Source organism: Lonchura striata, chromosome 32 (genome assembly GCF_046129695.1).
Source record: "Lonchura striata isolate bLonStr1 chromosome 32, bLonStr1.mat, whole genome shotgun sequence".
NCBI classification, from domain to species: Eukaryota; Metazoa; Chordata; class Aves; order Passeriformes; family Estrildidae; genus Lonchura; species Lonchura striata.
Window position 1 is genome coordinate 3,273,626 of NC_134634.1, and position 24,117 is coordinate 3,297,742.

Sequence of the window (24,117 nt, forward strand, 5' to 3'; positions counted from 1 at the left end):
CTTGCTGTCCCCATGGGGCTGTCCCCGTGTCCCCATGGGGCTGTCCCCGTGTCCCCATGGGGCTGTCCCCGTGTCCCCGTGGGGCTGACCCTTGCTGTCCCCATGGGGCTGTCCCCGTGTCCCCATGGGGCTGTCCCCGTGTCCCCATGGGGCTGTCCCCGTGTCCCCATGGGGCTGTCCCCATGTCCCCGTGGGGCTGACCCTGTGTCCCCGTGGGGCTGACCCTCGCTGTCCCTGTGGCTGACCCTCGCTGTCCCCGTGGGGCTGTCCCTGTGTCCCCATGGGGCTGTCCCCGTGTCCCCGTGGGGCTGACCCTCGCTGTCCCCGTGGGGCTGACCCTCGCTGTCCCCGTGGCTGACCCTCACTGTCCCCGTGCCTGACCCTCACTGTCCCCGTGGCTGACCCTCGCTGTCCCCGTGTCCCCGTGGGGCTGTCCCCGTGTCCCCGTGGCTGACCCTCGCTGTCCCCGTGGCTGACCCTCGCTGTCCCCGTGTCCCCAGGGCAGGATGAAGCTGCTGGGGGCCGTGCTGGTGGCTCTGGCCCTGCTCGTCCCGGGCGCCCGGGGCAGCGAAGCCTCCCGGACCTGCATCTTCCAGACCCTCAGTGAGGCCGACCACGGGTTCTGCAGGTGAGCCGCTGTCCCCTGCCACTGCCCGGCCTGGACATCCCCTTTGTGTCACCTCCTGGCTCTGTTCGTTCCGCCGACCCTTTGCCTCTTTTCCTTCTTTTCCTTCTTTTCCTTCTTTTCCCAAAATTGGGCTCTGTGGGAGTCCAGGGCTTCCCTGGCAGGGCTCAGGAACCCCCTGGACAGAGCCCCCAGAGACACTGGCTGTGATCTCTGTCCATGGAAAAGAGTTTTCAATCTCACAGGATGAATTATCAGCTCTGAGTGTTTGATATAAGTAATAATTAGGGTTGATATAATAATTAGGTTTGATATCAGTAATAATAAGTGCGGCACGGGTGCAAAAGTAAAATTTTAGGATTCTAGATGAGGGGCCCAAAGGGGACAAGATAGAAGAAATTGGGTGTGCCTTGTCCTTTTTCTCCTTCTCCATGCCCTCCATGTCTCACTGTGGTGTTGGCATTTTTCTGTTGGTTCAGGCTGGGGACACACTGTCCAACGTAGGTGACAGATATTGGCACGTTCTTGTAAATGCAGCCCAGGGAGTTTCTGGTATTGAATGTTTGTCACATCCCACTGAGGGCAGAGCCCCACACGCTGCCCTGCAGGACAGAGCTGGGCAGGGCAGCAGAACATGTGAGAGATCAACAGAATAACCAACCTGGAAACCAGCACAGACCAATTCTGGCTTCTGCTTTGGCAGGGGGCTGACAGACAGAGACTTTTACAATCTCAGAATCATCAATAGCTCAGATTCCGACAGGGCTCCATCATTAGCAGATATAAAAATTAAATGCTCAGAGTTCAATTGAGCTGCAACCATAATCTAATTTACTATTGAACTGTGCCGTTTTTCTCTTGTTAACTCACACGTGCAATTTGGTTGGCAACCGGTTTAAAATGTTCTCTTGGCAAAAATACTTAAAATGCTGACCAATACAGCTTGAAAAATTTTCATTTTGGTAAAAAATTGGCCACTCGATGCAAGTTGAGATTAGCAAGAAAGAAAGATTTCACCAAACCCAGGGGCTTTGGAATGGCTTTGGCAGTGTTAGTGGTGGCAGAAGTTTTCCATGGAAAACTTCAGAGGAAGGAGGCTGCTTTTCCATGGAATTCTGGCGTGGTTTGGCTGGGAAGGGGCCCTAAAATCCAGCTCCAACCCCAGCGCCTCCCACCCTGCCCGGCTCCTCCGGGAATTCCATCCCCACCCTCCCAGCCAGGAATTCCTTCCCAAAATCCGCTGAGGAGCACGCAGCAAGGAGCGCAGGAATTTCAAATGCCCTTCAGCTGATTAATTATAATTTTATAATGATAATAATTGACAATAACCTTGTTATCCCACCCTTGCACTTTGCGTTCCCAACCCCACCCCGAGCCCGCCCTGGCACCGATTCCTGTGGGAACCCGGGTTTGCTCTGGGGTCCATGTGGGGGTGAATATGCCAAAAATGAAGTAGTTAAAGCAGAGGAAACAAAGTTGAAGTGGCCAAAATATAGCAATAAATATAAATATACGGTGGCCACAACATAAATAAAATTAATCAAATTTTTCTCTACGCGTGGCCACTTAATTCCTATTTTTCGTACATTGTGGCCATTAAATTCCTTTTTAAAAAATAGCCATGATGGAGCACAAAATGAAATCATTAGGAGGCTGCAAATAGCAAAAATTTAAATGATTAAGTGGCCATGTGTGGCACAAAAAATAATTTAATTTCTTTGCTACCTTCTGGCCACTTAAATGGTCACAGGATAAAAAAAAAAAAAATTAATTGTTTTAAAAGTTAATGTAGGGAAAATTATAAATGGCTGCGTTTATAGGGGAAATAAGAGTTACAATGCAGCAAATATTCTAAATTGTAATGTGGTGATATGGTGAAAATAATTCATTAAATGGCTACAATGTGGCTGGAATAGCTGTAAAATGGGTTGATGCAGGAAAAAATATATTGAGTAAATGGACAACAGAAAAAATATAACATATATAAAATTAAACATACATATATAAAATTAAAACATAACATATATAAAATTAAAAATACAACTATCCAACCTGTGATTCCAAAGAAAAACTGCGCAGGCTCTTGCTGTTGGGTCTCAAGGCAGTTTATTGTGAGTTATCTAAAAGATTTTCTCCTGGGGCTGCTGTGGTTTGCTCACAGCTCAGGCAGAGGCACACACACACCCTGACATCCTCTCTGTCCCCTAATTTCTTTTTTTTCCCTCCACCCAGGATTGCTGCTGTCTTTTATATGATATATTACATATTACATGTTCACAGTTTTACCCAATGCCTATTACCTAAATTAAATGGTGTTTTTCTATCTTTTCTATGGTACATTACATGTTACATGTTCACAGTTTTCCCCAATGCCTATTACCTATATTAAATTGTGATTTTCTTTTATATGATATATTATGTATTACATGATTACAGTTTTCCCCCAATACCTACTACCTATATTAAATGGTGATTTTCTATCTTTTATATGGTACATTACGTGTTACATGTTTACAGTTTTCCCCAATACCTACTACCTTTATTAAATGGTGCTTTCCTATCTTTTATATGGTACATTACGTGTTACATGTTTATAGTTTTCCCCAATACCTACTATCTATATTACAATGTGCTTTTCTACTCTAAACCAATCTGTGAGTGCCAACATCACCAAGAACATGGAGGTGAGGAAGAAGAAGGAGGAAGAACAGGATCAGCCCACTTTCCTCCATCTTAGAACTTCTGACCCCCATGTACAAAGTAAAAACCCCCTGGACAGGTGCTAAAACCCCCCTGTACAATACTAAAAAAATTTCCCCTCTGTTTTGTAACTATTTTATTATACTATATAACCCTTTGTGACTGCTTGTTCCACCTCTAAAGTTGGTAAATTGTTCCATGGTTCAAACCCAAAATCACAGCTGTTTGCAGCTGCCTGCCGGGATCTAAAACTCTTCTGACCAAGTCCTGGAACCCCTAAAATATCTGAGGGACATTTTGAGTTCTGACAGATTCCCACATTCTCCTCGCTTGTCCCGTTTTTCCAGGGGCGATTTGGAAGTCATCTACCCCGAGGTGGGCGACGTCAGCTGCTCCTACATCCCCAAGTGCCAGGGCTACCGCCAGAAGCTGAGCCAGGAGTGGGGCCGGCCCCGCGTCCGCTTCCCCTGGGCCAAGAAGGTGAGACGGGACCGGGGGACTCCGGGGGTTCTGGTCCCACCTGGGGTTCTGGTCCCACCTGTGGTTCTGGTCCCATCTGGGGTTCTGGTCCCACCTGGGGGTTCTGGTCCCACCTGTGGTTCTGGTCCCACCTGGGGTTCTGGTCCCTCTCTGGAGGTTCTGGTCCCACCTGGGGTTCTGGTCCCACCTGGGGGTTCTGTTCCTGCTCTGGGGGTTCTGGTCCCTCTCTGGAGGTTCTGGTCCCATCTGGGGGTTCTGGTCCCGTCTGGTGGTTCTGGTCCCATCTGGGGGTTCTGGTCCCACCTGGGGGTTCTGGTCCCATCTGGGGGTTCTGGTCCCATCTGGGGTTCTGGTCCCATCTGGGGGTTCTGTTCCTGCTCTGGAGGTTCTGGTCCCATCTGGGGTTCTGGTCCCCCTCTGGGGGTTCTGTTCCTGCTCTGGGGTTCTGGTCCCATCTGGGGTTCTGGTCCCACCTGGGGTTCTGGTCCCATCTGGGGTTCTGGTCCCGTCTGGGGGTTCTGGTCCCATCTGAGGTTCTGGTCCCGTCTGGGGGTTCTGTTCCTGCTCTGGGGGTTCTGGTCCTTCTCTGGAAGTTTTATTCCCACTTTTCCTCATTTATTCTCACTTTTCCTCTGCTGGAGGCGGAGCTGTGGGTCAATGGAATTGGCATTTTTTTTGGTGGTGTTTTTGGTGGTTTATTTGTATTTTTTTTTTTCCTACGCTGTGGCCATTAAATCGCCTTTTCTCACATTCGGAGTATTTTTTACTACATTGAAACCTTTTTTGTATTTTTGTATTTTTAGTATTTTTTTTATATTTTATATATTTTAAATATTTTCTCTTTTAAATATTTTTTATATTTTTTATATTTTTAATATTTTTTATATTTTTTATATTTTTATATTTTTTTATATATTTTATATTTTTATATGGTTTATATGGTTTATATGGTTTATATGGTTTATATGTTCTATATATTTTATATTTTTTTATATTATTTTAATATTATTTATATATTTTAATATGTTTATATGTTTATATTTCATATTTTATATTGTTAATATTTTAATATTTTAATATTTGTAATACTTTAATTATTTGTACTATTTTAATATTTTATAAATTTAATATTATAATATTTTATATATTTTATATTTTCTATTTTTTATATATTTTAATATACTTATAAATTTAGATGTTATATTAATTTTTATATTATATTATTTTTTATATTTTTATATTTTTATATTTTATGTATATTTACATTTATACATTTAGATTTCATATTTATAGTTTATTCTATTATTTTAAAAAGTATTTTTATAGTTATATTTTACATTTTTTATATATGTTATATTTTTTCTGTTGTCCATTTACTCAATATATTTTTTCCTGCATCAACCCATTTTACAGCTATTCCAGCCACATTGTAGCCATTTAATGAATTATTTTCACCATATCACCACATTACAATTTAGAATATTTGCTGCATTGTAACTCTTATTTCCCCTATAAATGCAGCCATTTATAATTTTCCCTACATTAACTTTTAAAACAATTAATTATTTTTTTTATCCTGTGACCATTTAAGTGGCCAGAAGGTAGCAAAGAAATGAAATTATTTTTTCTGCCACACGTGGCCACTTAATCATTTAAATTTTTGCTATTTGCAGCCTCCTAATGATTTAATTTTGTGCTCCATCATGGCTATTTTTTAAAAAGGAATTTAATGGCCACAATGTACGAAAAATAGGAATTAAGTGGCCACGCGTAGAGAAAAATTTGATTAATTTTATTTATGTTATGGCCACTGTATATTTATATTTATTGCTATATTTTGGCTATTTCAATTTTGCTCCCTCTACTTTGACTACTTAATTTTTGGCATATTCAGACCACTGGATTTTTTTTCCGCTGCACTGTGTCCGTTCCATTTTTTTTGCCACAGCTCAGCCAAAAAAAACCCAAAAAAAAATCAATTTAAACCTTTCCACCGCGGATTTTATTTTTGTTGTCAACTTTTAAAGCCATCCTGGCCTCGGGCTGAGCTCTGGGGTTGGTGCTGGAGTTTGGGGTTGGCGTTGATGGAGTTTGGGGTCGGCGTTGGAGTTTGGGGTTGGTGCTGGAGTTTGGGGTTTGGGGTTGGTGCTGGAATTTGGGGTTTGGGGTTGGTGCTGGAATTTGGGGTCGGTGCTGGAGTTTGGGATTTGGGGTCAGCGCTGGAGTTTGCGGTTTGGGACTGGCGCTGAAGTTTGGGATTTGGGGTTGGTGCTGGAGTTTGGGGTCAGCGTTGGAGTTTGTGGTTTGGGGTTGGCGCTGGAGTTTGGGGTTTGGGGTCGGCGCTGGAGTTTGCGGTTTGGGACTGGCGCTGAAGTTTGGGATTTGGGGTTGGTGCTGGAGTTTGGGGTTTGGGGTCGGCGCTGGAGTTTGGGGTTTGGGGTTGGTGCTGGAGTTTGGGGTCGGTGCTGGAGTTTGGGGTTTGGGGTCAGCACTGGAATTTGGGGTTGGCACTGGAGTTTGGGGTTTGGGGTTGGTGCTGGAATTTGGGGTTGGTGCTGGAGTTTGGGGTTTGGGGTTTGGGGTTGGTGCTGGAATTTGGGGTCGGTGCTGGAGTTTGGGATTTGGGGTCAGCGCTGGAGTTTGGGGTTTGGGGTTGGTGCTGGAATTTGGGGTTGGTGCTGGAGTTTGGGGTTTGGGGTTTGGGGTTGGTGCTGGAATTTGGGGTCGGTGCTGGAGTTTGGGATTTGGGGTCAGCGCTGGAGTTTGGGGTTTGGGGTTGGTGCTGGAATTTGGGGTCGGTGCTGGAGTTTGGGATTTGGGGTCAGCGCTGGAGTTTGGGGTTTGGGGTCAGTGCTGGAGTTTGGGATTTGAGGTTGGTGCTGGGATGAGTTTGCGGTTTGGGACTGGCACTGAAGTTTGGGATTTGGGGTTGGTGCTGGAGTTTGGGGTTTGGGGTTGGTGCTGGAGTTTGGGGTCAGCGTTGGAGTTTGGGGTTTGGGGTTGGTGCTGGAGTTTGGGGTTGGTGCTGGAGTTTGGGGTCAGCGCTGGAGTTTGTGGTTTGGGGTCAGCGCTGGGGTTTGTGGTTTGGGGTCGGCGCTGGAGTTTGGGGTTTGGGGTCGGCGCTGGAGTTTGTGGTTTGGGGTCGGCGCTGGAGTTTGGGGTTTGGGGTCAGCGCTCGAGTTTGGGATTTGGTGTTGGTGCTGGGATGAGTTTGCGGTTTGGGACTGGCGCTGAAGTTTGGGGTTTGGGGTCAGCGCTGGGGTTTGGGGTTGGCACTGATGGAGTTTGGGGTGGGCGCTGATGGAGTTTGGGGTCGGCGCTGGAGTTTGGGGTTTGGGGTTGACGATGCTGGAGGAGTTTGGGGATGGTGATGCCGGAGTTTGGAGTTTGGGACTGGCACTGGAGTTTGGGGTTTGGGACGGGCGCTAGAGTTTGGGATTGTCGCTGCTCTAGTTTGGGATGGGTGCCGGAGTTTGGGGTTTGGGGTTGGTGCTGGCATTTGGGGTTGGCACTGATGGAATTTGGGACTGGCACTGGAGTTTGGGGTTGGCGCTGATCTAGTTTGGGACAGGCGCTGGGGTTTGGGGTCGGCGCTGGGATTTGGGGTTGGCGCTGGAGTTGGGATATTGGGGTCGGCGCCGGAGTTTGGGGTTTGGGGTTGGTGATGCCGGAGGAGTCTGGGGTTGGTGATGCCGGAGTTTGGGGTTTGGGACTGGTGCTGGAGTTTGGGGTTTTGGGTCGGCGCCGGCGTTTGGGCTTGGCACTGATGGAATTTGGGACTGGCACTGGAGTTTGGGGTTTGGGGTCGGCGCTGATGGAGTTTGGGACGAGTGCTGGAGGAGTTTGGGGTTCACGATGGAATTTGGGTTCACGATGGAGTTTGGGGTTCACGATGGAGTTTGGGGTTCGCGATGGAGTTTGGGATCGGGGGTGGGGGGGGAAATCCCGGTGCTGCTGTTCCCTCCTGCCACCACCAGGTGGCAGCATTGAACTGCCCGAGCTCCAGCGCCGCCCGGACTGGGAGGGACTGGGAGGAACTGGGAGGGACTGGGAGGGACTGGGAGGGACTGGGAGGAACTGGGAGGGACTGGGAGGAACTGGGAGCGCCCAGATCCGTGCTGAGGGTGCCGAGGGGACAATAAATTGGGGTGACGTTGCGGTATTTTGGGGGACACCCTGCGCCGTGCCCTGCTGTGTGACCTCAAATCTGTCCCAGGATGCGGCATCGTCTCGTAGCGTTCCCAAATCCCGGTAGAACCCTTGCTGGCACCCCAAAAACCTCCCTATCCCAATAATTTCCATAATTTCCATAATTCCCATGGCCAGCTCCAGCCTTGGGAGAAGTCAGCTCTGCTGGCGTTACCTCGGGGTGGGAACAATCCGTTTTTCCGGCTCTGCCGTCTGGGAAGTCTCTTCCCCCTGCGGATCACATGGTTGGAAGGAGAACTTTTCCTTAAAGATGCCTGATTCTTCCAAAAAAAATCCTTTCTCCTGGCAGAGGCTGCTGCCCGCAGCCCCATCCCCGCCTTTCCAGGAGGCTGAAGTTTCCCAGGGATGTGGGCAGTTGTTTTTCTTTTAATTTTAGTCCTGGAAAGCAAATCCAGGGCCGGGAGAAGGGAAGGGACTCTCCGGGGATGCAATGCTGCCGGCTGAAATCTGTGCGAAGGATTTTGGGGACCGGAGCCAGCCCCTGCCAGGCTGTGCCAGCGGGATGGGATGCAGGCTGTGCATCCCAGAATCCGCAAAAAGCAGGGAAGGCCGAGCTGGGAGCGTGGCGTGGGGGGGGTGGCGGCACCCGTTTATTTTGGGATGGAATTGCAGCTGTGCCTCGGGGGTGGCAGGTCCCCAGGGAGCCCCTGGCACGGGCGGCGGCTCCCGCTGGCATCGCTGGCACCGGGAGCGGCTCCGCTGGAGGATTTGGCTCCGTTTCCTCCCAAGGCATCTCGGCACATCTTGAGCTCAGGCGGCATCTGAGGACACGGGGCCCCGCTGCTTCCCGGGCTTTGGGGGTGGCTTTGTCCTCTGGCCTTCCCCAAAAAAATCACCTCCCCAGCTCTGCACGGCTGGGAACGATCCAGCTGCGTTGTCCAAACCAGGAATTCATTTTGCGTGGCCTTAAACCCCTCCTAGAGGTCTGGCTCACCTCAGGTTTTTAATAGGAATATAGAATTTTCTTTCTCCTGAACCTCCAAGGATGCTTTGGGATAATATTTTTCCCCTCCTAAGCTCACCCTAAATTGAGTGGGAACAAGAGCTGTGGCATGAGAGTTGTTTTTACGCTTTGTGTGGGTATTTCTGAACGCAGGAAATGTGATTATTCCTAATTTCTTCCCAAATGAGAGCGGGGAAAATTTGGCAAAGTGAGGAGATCTCCATCTCCCTGTGGCGCTCCAGTGGGATGCTCCAGCTCGGTGATCCTGGATGGGGTGGGGAGGGCTGGCTTGAAGGGCTGGAGATGCTTTTCCCATCCAAATCCGTGGCAGAAAATCTCGGGGTTTGAGGATGCAAACTTGTGTAGGAAGTGTCGGCTCTCTGTGGAACACTTTGTCTCTTCAAGAAAAACAACCACCAAAAAAGCCAAATGCGGAGTGTTTGTTTTTCTCTCTAGAAATATTTATCAGTTTTCTGAAAAGGTGGTGGGGGAGGGAATGGGAGGTTTCCCGTTCTTGTCCCAGATATTTGGGATGGGTTTGGCATCACCTTTGTGCCCAAGGTCCGTCCCTGCAGCTGCTCAGGGAAGGGAACATGGATGGTTTGGGGTGAAGGAGCTGAAAGTGGGGTGGCATCTTGCAAAGCTGAGCTGTGACGGCAGCAAAATCTGGCCTGGGCGACTTTACTGCGTCATTTTAGGGTGGATTTGAATATTTTGTCGTGTTTAAACACTGAGCTGTCGAAGCCAGCTTTGTCAAACATCCATTTGCTGCCCAAAAAACCCATTTTGGGGCAGTTTTTGGTGCTGTCAGAGCACCCGTTGTGTGTGGGGGCTTCTCAGGGGAAGGAGCCAGGGACAGGAGGGTGGTCCTGGATGGTTGGAGAACCTGGGGGGCAACCTTGAACTGCTCTGCCCTGGTGGGCAGAGATGTGGGAATATCAGGAGATCAGCCCTGGGATGTTTGGGATGTCCAATCCATGGGAGATGAGCCCTGGGATGTTTGGGATGTCCAATCCATGGGAGATCAGATCTGGGATGTTTGGGATATTCAATCCATGGGAGATCAGATCTGGGATGTTTGGGATATTCAATCCATGGGAGATCAGATCTGGGATGTTTGGGATGTCCAATCCATGGGAGATCAGATCTGGGATGTTTGGGATATTCAATCCATGGGAGATCAGATCTGGGATGTTTGGGATGTTCAGTTCATGGGAGATGAGCCCTGGGATATTTGGGATGTCAAATCCATGGGAGATCAGATCTGGGATGTTTGGGATGTCCAATCCATGGGAGATCAGCCCTGGGATGTTTGGGATGTTCAGTTCATGGGAGATCAGCCCTGGAATGTTTGGGATGCTCAGTTCATGGGAGATCAGATCTGGGATGTTTGGGATGTCCAATCCATGGGAGATCAGATCTGGGATGTTTGGGATGTTCAGTTCATGGAAGATCAGATCTGGGATGTTCAGGATTTTCAGTCCATGGGAAATCAGCCCTGGGATGTTCAGAATGTTCATTCCATGAGAGATCATTCCTGGGGTGGTCAGAATGTTCAATCTGTAGGAGATCACTCCTGGGATGTTCAGGATGTCCAATCCATGGGAAATCAGCCCTGGGATATTCAGAATGTTCAGTCCATGAGAGATCATTCCTGGGATGGTCAGAATGTTTGATCCAAGGGAGATCAGCCCTGGGATGTTCAACCCATGGAAGATCAGCCCTGGGATGTTTGATCCATGGAACATCAGCCCTGGGATGCCCAATCCATGGGAATGCAGCCCTGGAATGCCCAATCCATGGGAATGCAGCCCTGGAATGCCCAATCCTCACTGGAAAACTCTCCTGAGCACATCCCAACCCCCCTTTGGGTCCCACTGCAAAGACCTGACCTCAAACCCCCAAACCCCCAGCACCCACAGCTCCTTCCCAAAATCCCCGTGCTGGGAGCTGCTGGAGGCCCTTTCCCAGCCCAGGGGTGCAGGAGAACATCTGGAAGGACGGGAAACGCGTCCTCCTTGTCCTGCCTCGATATTGCTTTGCTCAAGCGAAAATAAATTGGAAAAGAAAATTGGCCCTTGCACCAATTTGGGGCAGTTTCTGGATTGTGCAGCGCAGCAAAGCCCCCGACGATGATGGATCGCTGCATTAACCCAAACCCGCGGCCCCTGATTCCCTTTTATTACCACTCGTGGTGGCAGACAGAAAAACAGATTACGCTGGAGATCAAATCGATAGGAACTTTATTTACTGGCCTTTTAAAAACATATTTCTGGGCTTTATAAAAACATACGGCAGATGCCAGGGATGGGCCTTGTCTCCTTGTTAAAAAGCAATTTACCTGTGCTGGAGCCGCTACCTTTTACCTGCTCCTCCAGATTTATTTTCATCCCAAGGTTTGACAACTTCCTTAGAGGCTTCTTTAGGCCGTGCCATCACTTTTTTAGGATACAGGAAGGAATTGGAGTTTTTTTTTTTGGCGACAAAATCTACAAATAAAGTGATTTTCTCAGGGTTTCTACCCCAAACGTAACTTTTTAAAACTTGTTTTTGCAAGCAGCCGATTTGCACATCCCCAAGCTCGGCTCCGTCCTGGTGGTCCGCAGCTCTCTGGGATAAAAGCATTCCCAAACTGGGATGGAGTGGGGCTGGGAGAGCAGCTGGAAAAGCCCCCTCAGCTGTGGTGACCCACGGGGATGAGATCCTCAGGGGTGGCTTTGAGCTTCTTGTGCCTAAACCTGTGACCAGCACCCAGGGGTGGGGCTGGAGAGGTCCCGGGACTTGGAGCTGCACCCTTGGGCGCCCGGGGAGGGAAGAGCAGCAGGAAGAGCTTCTGCCAAGAACCCACAGAAGATCCACTCTGGTTCCTTCCCCTGATTCTTTTGTGACGCCCTTGGTGGCCTGGCTGGGGACAGGCCCTGATTCACAAAGAGTTTTGTGTTCCCATGATTTGGGCAATGGTTCCTGTGCCGAAATTCATTCATTTCATCGGAGGCAAGGGCAGCTTCGTGCCATCTCCTGCCGGGATGTGCTGCAGGGGTGGCAGGAGGGGAAGGGGAAGGAGCTTTTCGTGGTGCTCAGGTTCCATCCACGCCTCGCTGGAGAAGATGGTTGGAAGCAGAAGATTTCTGACAGTCTGTGTATCCCTGCTGGCTCGTGGAGCCGTCTGGAGCCACCAGCGTGGTTTTCTCCCTCTCTCAATCCTGTCTGGGCTCCTCAGAAACAATGGCCCCACATTCCTTCCCGCCGCCGTCAGCCCGAGGTTTTCGGGATTAGCCCAAGCCCCCGGTGATGAAGCCCTGCTGGGTTGGGTTCCCATGCCCTGGGCTCGCTCCTCCGTGGCATTCCAGCAGCCCGGACTTCAGAGGGGAATGGTGTGAGGGATCTGAGCTTCCAGAGGGCTTCTCAGAGGGCTTTGGAGTGGGGTGGCAAAGCCAAAATAAATGTGAGTGCCGAGAGCTCTGCACGCTGCCCGGGCCCTGTCCTCCGCTGACCCCCTGCCGCCGCTTCCACGGGGGATTTTCTCGGGATGTGACCCCTCCGAGCCAGCACTGCTCCAATTCCCATCGTTTTGGGGAGCAGGAAGGTTTTTCCCTTGCTGGGAACGTCTGGAGTGGCTCAGCAGCATCACAGGGGTGTTGTCCCCCACCGGAGGGGACCCGTGAGCAGCTGGTGCCACACGCCAGGAGAGCCTGGTTCCAAGAGCGATCCTGGCAGGAATGTCACTTCACATCCATCTCCCGACCTCCTCCTTCTCTGGACCTTTAACCACCCTGGACAAACATCATCTCCTAAAGGGAGGAGGCCGGGAAGCACCTCCAGGTCATCCCCGTGCCTCGGCGTCTCCCGCTCGCTCCTCGTTTTCCGCAGAAAAAAAAAAATGTTTGAAACCGCCGCCGATTTCTCCCTTTGATCCCTGTAAACACTATACAGTAATCAAAGTTTAAGCTGCTTTGGGTGAAATAATTGCTTAACAATCATATAAGACAAAGTGATTCAACAAATGACAATTAGGACTTGTGATCTACAGAACAGATGCATTCAGTGTAGCATATTATAATGTGCTAATAGGAGATTGACAGCACAATAATAGGAGAGAACAGCCACTCAGCCTATAATTCCCAACCAAATGTGAGGCTGTCCACAGAGCTCAAATCCGAACAGGCTGTAAAATTAGAGGTAAGAAGGCACAAGTTTCACAAAGACTCATTAGCAGGTTGGCTGTGAATTTCCAAGGAAGGGGGGAAAATTCCTGCTGGAGGATTTACTCGCGAAAGGAAGGAAAGGGAGGCGGGGATGGGGTTGGGGGGGAAAACCTCAACCTCCGCGCGTCTTTACGCTGGGAAGGAGTAACCTCGGTCACAGAGGGCTCCACCAGGCTGGAGCTGCCGGTGCCAGCCAGGTTTTGGGGAGCCCAGGGTGGCTCCCCAGCCGTGCCAGGCGTTGGGATGCTCGGCCGTTCCGATGGCGTGAAGGACCACGTGAAATGAAGACTGATATGAGCACGGAGCCGCACCAGGCATTCCTGATGGGAATTGGGCACTTCCCAAGCCTTAAATGATGGGTGACAGGGGCAGCCTTTAGCCCTGTCCATGGGAATTAAGGGTTGTGCTTTCGCTGCTCTTTGGGGACGTCGAGGCACGGGGACGTGTGCGGGCCTGGAGCTGCCAGTCTCCACGTCCCCGGCACGTGCGGAGGCAGGAGGTACCTTTCCCCCCCTGTGGGTTTAGTAATTTGGAAACAATCGGCTGGAACTTACGGAGAAAATCCTGATAAAGTGGCAAGAGTGGTAAAAATGCTTATGGAAACTCAGAATCCGGATTGGGATGATACACAAGTAATATTAGACACGCCAAGGAAAGGGCAAGGGAGGACATCAGAAACAGGCTCATGATGGGAACCCTAGATGATAATTTTCCAACCGAGGATCCAGGGTGGGATCCTAATGCACCTGGGCTTACGTGGAGGCTGAAGAACCATCAGGAGTGGATCCAGATGGGCGTTCAGAATGCTGTGCCTAAGGTGATAAACTGGTCTAAATTGTACGAGATAAGGCAGGAGAAGAAAGAATCCCCTACTGCGTTTTTGGAAAGGCTTCAGGAGGCAGCGAGAAAAGGCACAGATCTCCAAATAGATGCACCACAAGCAAAGGTTCAGCTCGCTCTCGTTTTCCTGGGCCACTCACAGGGTGACATGAGGAGAAAATTGCAAAAATTAGAAGGGGAAGAATTAAGAAATCTGGATAAATTGCTTGAAGTAGCTTGGAGAGTATACAATAACAGGGAAAAAAAGCCAGTACAGATCCATCCCTGAAGCCCTCCATGCCCTGGGATAACGTTCTCCGTGTGCTGCTCTCTCCTCTCTCCTTCCCCAGCAGCTTTGGAGGCAGAGAGATCAAAGGAACTTAAAATTTCCAGCTCTGGTGATAAAACAGATTTCAGCTCGTCTCGTCCTTCCCGTGCCCCGCGCACGTGTTCCACCAGTGCGGGATTTGGCCATATTTTATTATTAAATAAACATGCCAGAAAATTCACTTTTTGTGCATGGGGGAGGATGAGAAGGTTTGGTAATTAAAACTTCCGTCCATCAAAGCTTCGCTCCCAGAGATAATTGTATGTTTTGTATGGGATTAACCAGTGGGAATTGGTGCTGGCGTGTCTGAGGGGATGGGATGTGCCAGGGGCCGTCCAGGATTCCAGTGGAATATCCTGGGGAAGGTGTGATCGTGCTGTGCTTGGGAATTTGCTGGGAATTTTGCTTTTTGTCTCAGTTTATTACACAGGCAAGTGCTTTATCGCCCCTTTATTTTCACCTGCAAATCCTGAAGCTGCAGGGATGCACCTGCCAGGTGGGTCTGGCATAAAAAAATATCGATTTTACATGAATTTCATTAATTGAAGAACGAAACTGAGTTAATTTTTCTTTCCCCTTTGCCCCATCTTTGGATTTTCCCTGCATGCCACAGCCTGTGATGTGCCAGTGTGGGCGTCGGGCACTTGGAATTTCAGAGCCTTTAACCAGGGTGACACTGGAGAAAAAAGCTGCAAAGATCCCTCCCCTCATCCCAACTCCACGATTTATTTTTGAGGAGACCCTTAGGAAGCGCTGCCCCCGCAGAGCCTGGAGCCCATCTGGGTTTTCAGAGCTTCCACGGGGTGATCGATGGCAGATCAATGAGCCCCGAGGGGACCTGTCACCCTCGTGGTGTCTCCTGACATGCCCCGGACCCGCCTTGGCTTTTTCAAAAGGAATTAATGGCATTTTGGGTGGGCAGGAGGGTTTATAGCAGCAGGCAGGTTCTTCCCGATGCTCCTGGCGCTTGAAAAATTGAATTTATGGGGTTTGGAATTGTGTTTAATTGCGGGGGAGGTGGGCATGGCTCCCCTTCATCTTCCTGGCATCCTCCTCGTCTCGCCCAGCTCCTCCTGATTCCGTGGAGTTTCCCTGCTCTGCAGTTCTGGACAATTATTTTTTTTTGGCTGGGAAAGGCTCCAGGGCCTCTGGAATACTGGGCTGGGTGTTCTGGGGGGGTCTTTGCTCCATCACTCTCCCCTCTCCAGGCAGGTGTTGCTCTCCCTGATTTTCAGAGGGCTCTGGGAGCAGCCAGGCTCTCCTGGGTTTCTCTGGGATGTGAAAAGCTGCTGGATACGTGGCTGAAAACTCTGGGAATTGGGAATTGCCGGGTGCTGTGTGGAGGGCAGCGAGGTGTGGGAGAGGTGTCTGTTTGCCTGGCACCCTCTCCCCTCTGCCACCCTCCCGTGGCATCATCCAAGCGTCTCCCAGCCTGGCTCCGGCAGCTGGCATGCCTCGAGCCCGCTCCGAACCCGAATTTTGGCAGCCCTTGCCAGGGAATGCTGCTGTGCCCTGCTCGGCCGCTCCAGCCGCGCTTCCCGAACATCGCCTCCCACTGCGGGGAGCGTCCCGGGGAGCTGAGCCTCACCCCGGGCTCGCAGCATCGTCCCCGGGAGCTTTCCCTCCTCCCCTGCAGCATCTTCCCCGGCGCCTCCCGCCAGCACAGGAGCCTTTTTTTCCACGGATGAGTAATTCTTCCCAATTTGGGGGCTCCTTCCTGCGCTATAACAACCCCGAGCTCGCCTGCCTTTTTTTCTTTTTCCAGCTGCCATCTCCAGCAGAAATTCCCCCTTTTTTTCCTTTTTTTTTTTTTTTCCCTCGGCGAGAGGGGAGGGGCTGGTGGTGGTGGTGGGGGATCTCGGTTATACAATCCGGGGTTGGGGCGACTATTTTGGATCTCTCCTTCCTGCCTCCAAATTGCAGCTCCGAATGTGACAAGTTACAAAACACTTGAGTCATTTCTCTCTCTCTCTCTCTCTCTCTCTCTCTCTTGAGCGCGCTGCCTTTTTCCCCCACAAGGGTTTGGGTTGGTTTAAAGTGGGGGGAAAAAAAAAGACAAATTAAAAAAGCAGGATGAGGATGGGGATGGGGATGGGGAGGGGGGGATAAAGGAGGCTCCCAGCGTTGCCTCCCAGCCCGGGGGGCTGCGGGCAGCCCCCACGCAGGAGAACTCGCGGGGCTGTTTATGTAAGATGCTCATGCTCTGCTGAGCTGCAGCGAGAGCTGCTGTCGATTCCCAGGAAAACCCACGGCTGCCCACGTAGGATCTCCCGAGCAGGGTTGTGTAACGGGGAGCCGGGAAAGGGGGAATCGGGAGATCCTGCCTGGGGAAGGGGGGGAAAAGCAGCGTTGAAAGGAGTGGGAAAAGTCCGCGGTGCCGGGGAGGGGAAAAAAATCCTTTGGCTGCTGGGATGCGCTGCGGGTGCCTCGCCAGGAGGGTTTGGGGTGGTCTCACCTCTCGGCACGGATTTGGAATTGAGTCACTGGGTGACTTCCCAGCATCCCTGTTTGCTTTGGAGCTCGGGAGGAAAGGGATTTTTGGTGATGAGATTCGGTGTCGAGCTCAAATGAAACATCGGGGATGGCTCGGTGGAGGAGCTGGCCGGATCCTGAGCGCTCCTGGAGCTCGGGGCATCACCCCAAGGGGAGGTTCAGGTTGGACATCGGCAGGAATTTCCTTTTGGGAAGGGCTGTTAGACCTTGGAAGGGGAGATTTGGAGTCCAAGGAACATCCAGAAGTGGCACTCAGCGCTCTGGGCTGGTGACAAAATGGGGACGGGGCACAGTTTGGACCTGGTGATCCCGGAGCTCTCCTCCAACTGGAACGATCCAAGGATTTGGGGAAAAATCCCTCATTTCCCACTGTCCCCGGTGGATCTGCACCACCAGCCTCAATACCCGAGGGAGGGGCTCCAAAACCAGCTTGGCACCGCACCAAAATCACCATTTCACCACTTTTTTTTCCCCTAAATACCAAAAATTTAGGGATGCTGGTGGCTTGTCTCCAGCCTGCGGGGAGAGGAGCCCTCTCGAGGTGCTGGGATAGGAGTTGCGTGTGTTACATTTTTATCCCTATTTATTCATGCAGAGCCGAGGCGCGGGGCGAGGCGCCCTGCTCGGGAGCGCTGCTCTCCATGAGAATGCTCCTTCATTTACATCCTCCCTCCTTCCCCACAACTCAACTTATCCGGGTTATTTTTATTCCTCATGTATATATATATATATATTTTTTTTTTTTTTAAATGTTGGGGGAAGGGGAGGAGAAAAGAAAAAAAAAAAAAACCAAAAAACCCCAAGCATCACCACCCGTCTAAATTCACCTTATTTTTACTTCTATTAAAATTTCCCCTCCGGAATTTTGATAAGCCAGGAAAAAATGAGGCACAGGAGCGAGCTTCACCCGAGGGGAGAGCCGAGGCCCGGGGATGAGGGGGAGGAATGTGTTTTGGGGCAAAGAGTAAGTTTAGAACTATTTTTCTCTTAACTGGAGCACTTAGCTGCACTGCAAGCCATTCATCTTGTGCTTTAATAACTCATTTTCCCCGCGAGATGGGATATCACAGCCCTGGATATTGCTTTTCTTGGGATCCAGGATCAAAGATGAATCTGCTTCCTCTAATAAAATACGTTTTCATTGGAATTGAAATAGTTTTTTGCACCCTGATTTTCTCCTGTATTTTGGGTGTTGAGCTCTTCTTTGCCCCAAATCCCCCTTGCTGGCCTGGTATTTATTTATTTCCCTCCCCAAACCATGCAAATACAAAATCCTCATTTTCCTCCATCCCGGGGGGAGCTCCAAGTGCTGCCATTTGCCTCGGGCTGTCTCTAATCAATCGATAAATCAGCTATTTATGATTGATAGAGGACATTTTACATCCCGGGGTCTCCCTTGCCGTAAGAGCTGATGCGTTTTTTGGGGTGCCACGGGCTTTGTGACCATTTTATCCTTTTCCCTGCCACTTTTTGAATCAACAATTCATCCCCTGGAGCAAACATTTCCCTGTGCAGCAGCTCGTGCTTGTCCCCTGGGGGGTGTGAGGAGTTTGCAGGGAGCGGGGAAGGAGCTTGGGAGAGGTTTGGAATCCTGGAAGGTTTTTTCTGGGAGCAGAGGGAGCTCTCGGCTCGCGCCTCGCCGGGATGAAAAATCCTGGAACAAAACTTCTCCCTTTCATCCTCCCCCCGGCCCGGCCGTCTCTTAGCGGCGCGTTCGATCCCGGCAGCTCGGCGAGAGGGTTCCGAGCCCGCGCGGGAATTCATGGAAGTGGGAATTAAGCAGAGGATCAAAGCGGCGATGGGGGGGACACGGTGTGGTGGCACCGGGGGACACGGTGTGGTGGCACCGGGGGAGAAGATGTGGCACCGGGGGACATGATGTGTTGGCACTGGGGGACACAATGTGGTGACATCGGGTGACACGATGTGGTGGCACCGGGGGACAAAATGTGGTGACATCGGGGGACAAGATGTGGTGTCACTGGGGGACAAGATGTGGTGGCAGTGGGGGACATGATGTGCTGGCATCAGGGGACACGATGTGGTGACACCAGGGGACATGATGTGGTGGCACCAGGGGACACAATGTGGTGGCATCGGGGGCCATGATTTGGTGGCATTGGGAGACACGATGTGGTGGCACCGAGGGACATGATGTGGTGGCACTGGGGGACAAGATGTGGTGGCACCAGGGGACAAAATGTGGTGGCATCAGGGGACACGATGTGGTGGCATCAGGAGACACGATGTGGTGACACCAGGGGACATGATGTGGTGGCACCAGGGGACACGATGTGGTGGCATCGGGGGACAGGATGTGGTGACACCGGGGGACACGATGTGGTGGCACCAGGGGACATGATGTGGTGGCATCGGGGGACAGGATGTGGTGACACCGGGGGACACGATGTGGTGACATTGGGGCCATGATTTGGTGGCATTGGGAGACACGATGTGGTGGCACCGAGGGACAAAATGTGGTGGCATCAGGGGACATGATGTGGTGGCATCAGGGGACACGATGTGGTGGCATCAGGGGACGTGATTTGGTGGCATTGGGAGACACGATGTGGTGGCACCGAGGGACAAAATGTGGTGGCATCAGGGGACACAATGTGGTGGCACCAGGGGGACAAGATGTGGTGGCATCAGGGGACACGGGGGACACCGTGAGGTGGCCGCTCTCCCTCCAGCACTGATGAGGTCAACCAAAATGTTGAGCCTCCCCCCCCAAAATGCTGCAGCCCCCACAAAATGCTGAACCCCCAAAATGCTGAACCCCCCAAAATGCTGAACCCCCAAAATGCTACAGCTCCCCAAAATGATGCACTCACCCAAAATCCTGAGCCCCCAAAACGCTGAGCCCCCAAAATGCTGCAGCCCCCAAAATGCTGCAGCCCCCAAAATGCTGCAGCTCCTTGAGATGCTTCAGCCCTCCAAATGCTGCAGTCCCCTAAGATGCCACAGCCCCCCAAAATTCTGCACCCCCAAAACTTCTGCACCCCCCAAGATGCTGCCCAGCCCCTTCCCCATCACTCACAGCCCAGAGGAGGGCAAGGACAGAGCCAGGATCACCCTGGGGTGGGAGCAGTGTCTTGCACCCACCAGATTTACAAAATCAGAGTTTTTCTCTGCTAAAACTTAAATTCCTGCCTGGACCCAGCTGTTTTTGGGGGGAATAATCCTGGGTGGGAGTGAGGGGCACATGCTGGGCCCGGGGGTCAGGACTGAGCTGGGATTTTGCTGCTGGACCTCGTCCTGTCCTCGCTGCTCCCGGGAGTTCTCCCTCCTCGCAGAGGGGCACGTCACAGCAGCCATGGGATTTGCCAGATTTCTTCCAGCTGGACTGAAAAGCCTGGGAATTTGGGTGGAGAGCCGGCCATGAGGGAGATCAGGGTTCCTGGAGGCTGGGGGCAGGAGCAGTTTGGCTGTTGGGTTGTGGTCAGTGTTTGGCCTTTTCCTTTTCCTTTTCCTTTTCCTTTTCCTTTTCCTTTTCCTTTTCCTTTTCCTTTTCCTTTTCCTTTTCCTTTTCCTTTTCCTTTTCCTTTTCCTTTTCCTTTTCCTTTTCCTTTTCCTTTTCCTTTTCCTTCTCCTTCTCCTTCTCCTTCTCCTTCTCCTTCTCCTTCTCCTTCTCCTTCTCCTTCTCCCTCTCCCTCTCCCTCTCCCTCTCCCTCTCCCTCTCCCTTTCCCTTTCCCTTTCCCTTCCCTTTCCCTTTCCCTTTCCCTTTCCCTTTCCCTTTCCCTTTCCCTTTCCCTTTCCCTTTCCCTTTCCCTTTCCCTTTCCCTTTCCCTTTCCCTTTCCCTTTCCCTTTCCCTTTCCCTTTTCCTTTTTCCCGGGGTATCCATGAAATCAGCTGGCCCAGGAGAGGCTGCTGCAGAGAGGGAGCTGCTGTCTGGCACCTTTCCCTTTGGGAAGTGAAGGAATGTTTGGCAAACGGGACTTTTGTTATTTTTTGGTCTTTTGTTGGAATGTCGCTGCGGGGTCAGAGGAGAGATGAGAGAAGCCACTCTGGCCCCTGCAGTGACTGCAGCCTTCGCACACGTGGTTTTCCCAGCAAAACCCAGAATTTGGGATAGGGGTACCTGCAGGTGGATGGGGGGATCCCTGTGGGGCCCCTACCTGAGCGATGCCACCCACATCCCACCCAGGCACCCGGAGTTTAAACCCCAACAGATTCTGTCTTTCCAGGAAAATCCTTTATAAACCACCTAACCACCTACATCCAGGGTAGGAATTGCACTTTTCCCAAGGGCTTGAGGCCACAAGGCAGAGCTGTAGCCAAGAAAACTCTCTGCCTCCTCTTTGCACCCCTCAACACACAAAAAAACCTCCTCCACGAGGCCAAGCGTGCAATTCAAACCCCACTACGCGCGCACGCAAACCCGTGGCGGCCTCCAAAACAGTGAATTAAACGAGGATGGAAGGCAAATGCCAGCTCTGGCAAAACCCTAGGAAAGGAGCCATCAGCTCTCCGCAGCGTCCTGGGATTTTCAGACCACGCCGATGGAATTTGGCCGCTCCATTTCATTCGCTGTCAATCAGCGTCGCTGCTACTGATGCTTGCTCCTCTTTTGAGCTCCCCCATTTCTTTTGGCGATGCCCAGAGCGCAGTTGTACCCCAGCCAGGCAGCCCTCATCACCAGGCGATTAAATCAGCGGGAAAAAGCCCAGCAGAGACGTCTCCTCTCAGACATAATAGTCAAAAGGGGGTGGCAGGGATGGGGAGGGGGGCGACGGCTCCGGGTCTATTTATGCTCAGCTGTGCCCTGGTGCCGCCGGAGCCTTCCCCGGTGCCGAGCGGTGCCACCGGCTGCAGGTGGCAAAGAGGGATGGGATGTGCAGGGAAGGCTCCGGCTCCCAGCTGGGTTTTCCCGGCATCCCAAAGTCCCCCGGCCCAGGGGTTTGGTTCTGTTTTGGGGCTGGGTCCTGCCGCCGCCGTGCCGGGTTCCTGCGGGCGCTGCGTGGAGGGATTGGGGTGTTGGGGGATGTGAGGGATTGAGTGTTCTGACATCCAAGAGTCCTGATCCCTGAACATCCTGATATCTGAGGGTCCTGATCCGTGGGCATCCTGATCCTTGGCATCCTGATCCTTGGCATCCCAAGCTGTGAATATCCTGATCCCTGAGTAGCCTGATCCCTGAGCACTTTGATCCCTGAGCATCCTGACCCATGGGCATCCTGATCCTTGGGCCTCCTGATCCCTGAGCAGCCTGATCACTGAGCATCCTGATCCTGGAGGATCCTGATCCTGGGCAACCCGATCCCTGAATATCCTGATCCCTGAGTAGCCTGATCACTGAGCATCCTGATCCTGGAGGATCCTGATCCTGGGCATCCTGATCCCTGAATATCCTGATCCCTGAGTAGCCTGATCCCTGAGTACTTTGATCCCTGAGCATCCTGACCCATGGGCATCCTGATCCTTGGGCCTCCTGATCCCTGAGCAGCCTGATCCTTGAGGATCCTGATCCTGGGCATCCCAATCCCTGAATATCCTGATCCCTGAGTAGCCTGATCCCTGAGCAGCCTGATCCGTGAGGATCCTGATCCTTGGGCATCCCAACCCCTGAATATCCTTATCCCTGAGTAGCCTGATCCCTGAGCAGCCTGATCCTTGAGGATCCTGATCCTTGGGCATCCCAATCCCTGAATATCCTGATCCCTGAGCACTTTGATCCCTGAGCATCCTGATCCGTGGGCATCCTGATCCTTGGCATCCTGATCCCTGAGCAGCCTGATCACTGAGCATCCTGATCCATGGGCATCCTGATCCTTGGGCATCCCAATCCCTGAATATCTTGATTTCTGAATATCTTGATCTCTGAGTAGCCTGATCCCTGAGCACCCTGATCCCTGTGCAGCCTGATCCCTGAGCATCCTGATCCTTGGGTATCCTGATCCTTGAGGATCTTGATCCTTGAGGATCCTGATCCTTGGGCATCCCTACCCCTGAGCATCCTGATCCCTGAACATCCTGATCCGTGGTCATCCCAGCCCCTGAATATCCTGATCCCTGAGCATTCTGATCCCTGAACACCCCAACCCCCTGAGCATCCCAGACCCTGAACATCACAGCCTCTGAACATCCTCACCCCTGAACATCCCAGTCCCTGGGCATTCCAACATCCAAGGATCCTGACCTCTGAGCATCCCTGAGCATTGTGACCCTTGAGCTTGGTCCCTGAGCATCCTGGTCTCCAAGCATCCCTCTCTCCAAGCATCCTGACCCCTGATCATCCCAACCCCCAACCATCCCAGGCTCTGAGCATCCCGACCTCTGAGCATCCTGACTCCCAAACATTCCAGCCTCCAAGTCCCCCAGCTGCTGAACATCCTGCCTCCAAGCATCCCTGGCCCCAAGCATCCTGGCCCCATGCCTTCCTCAGGGGCAGCTTCCTCCCAGCCTCTAAAATCAAGTGCTGTAATACACTCTGTAAAAGGACCATGGAGAGAGGGGGGAAATAATTGTGTGATCCAAGGTTATCAGTTCACCATGTGTTTCCTGCCCTGGATTTGGCCATTCCCAGGATAAAACTGAGCAATGAGGGCTAACTTAATGAAAATGCCTGGCCCTAGAAACGCCAGTGTGACCATTCCAACCCTGCTGTGTCGGAGTGTTCCAGAACCCCTTTTTCCTGCAGGAATTTGCAGCAGCAGAATGACCCTGCCTTTGTGTGTGTCAGCCCTGAGCTGCTGGAAGTTGCTTTTATTTATTTTATTGTTGCTTTTGTTTCTTTTTAAGGATTTTATGCTTAAATGTAAAGATTTAGGAAATCCCACACTGCTCCTCACATCCCTGGGGCAGCTCCAGCCACTGCCACCACACCTGGCTCTGAGTTGGGCTCAGATCCCAGCTTTTCCCACAAAAAACAAAACCTCTCGGGGTGGGAATCCAAAACTTGCCATCCCAGAGGACCATCCACGAGTGGCTGCACATCCGGGCTGCGGAGTGACAGCTCTGGGGGGTTGTTTGTTTGGGAAATAGGATCAGAAATAAGCCCTGGAATTGTGGCGTGGCCCCAGTGCAGGGCTGGGCCAGCCACTGCTTTTCCATTCCAGAAATGTCACTGAGTCACGAATGACTCAGAATGATAATGGGAGACATTTCCAACCCCTGTGCATGACTCGGAGACGTCTTCCAGGGATATTAGAGCTGTTTGTAAAGTCCAGGCCTTGCCCTGGCGCTGTCCCCCCCTCCCTGGCTGCTTGGTGTCCCCGCCTTGGCCGAGGTGACAGCCCCGGGATGTGGCTGAGGGTGCTCCTCCGTGTCCCACGGGATCAGGGGGACGTTGTGTGGGATCAGGGGGATGCATT

General features: G+C 51.5%; 1 protein-coding gene across 1 annotated transcript in view; it reads left to right on the plus strand.

The window, feature by feature from the left end:
* PEBP4 (phosphatidylethanolamine binding protein 4) overlaps positions 1-24,117 on the plus strand; it is a 93,162-nt gene that overhangs the window by 3,162 nt on the left and 65,883 nt on the right. The window contains exons 2-3 of the mRNA XM_077789246.1: positions 501-628; positions 3,673-3,805. Coding sequence (XP_077645372.1) covers positions 507-628; positions 3,673-3,805 — 255 coding nt within the window. The 5' untranslated portion in view covers positions 501-506. The remainder of the gene's footprint in view (positions 1-500; positions 629-3,672; positions 3,806-24,117) is intronic.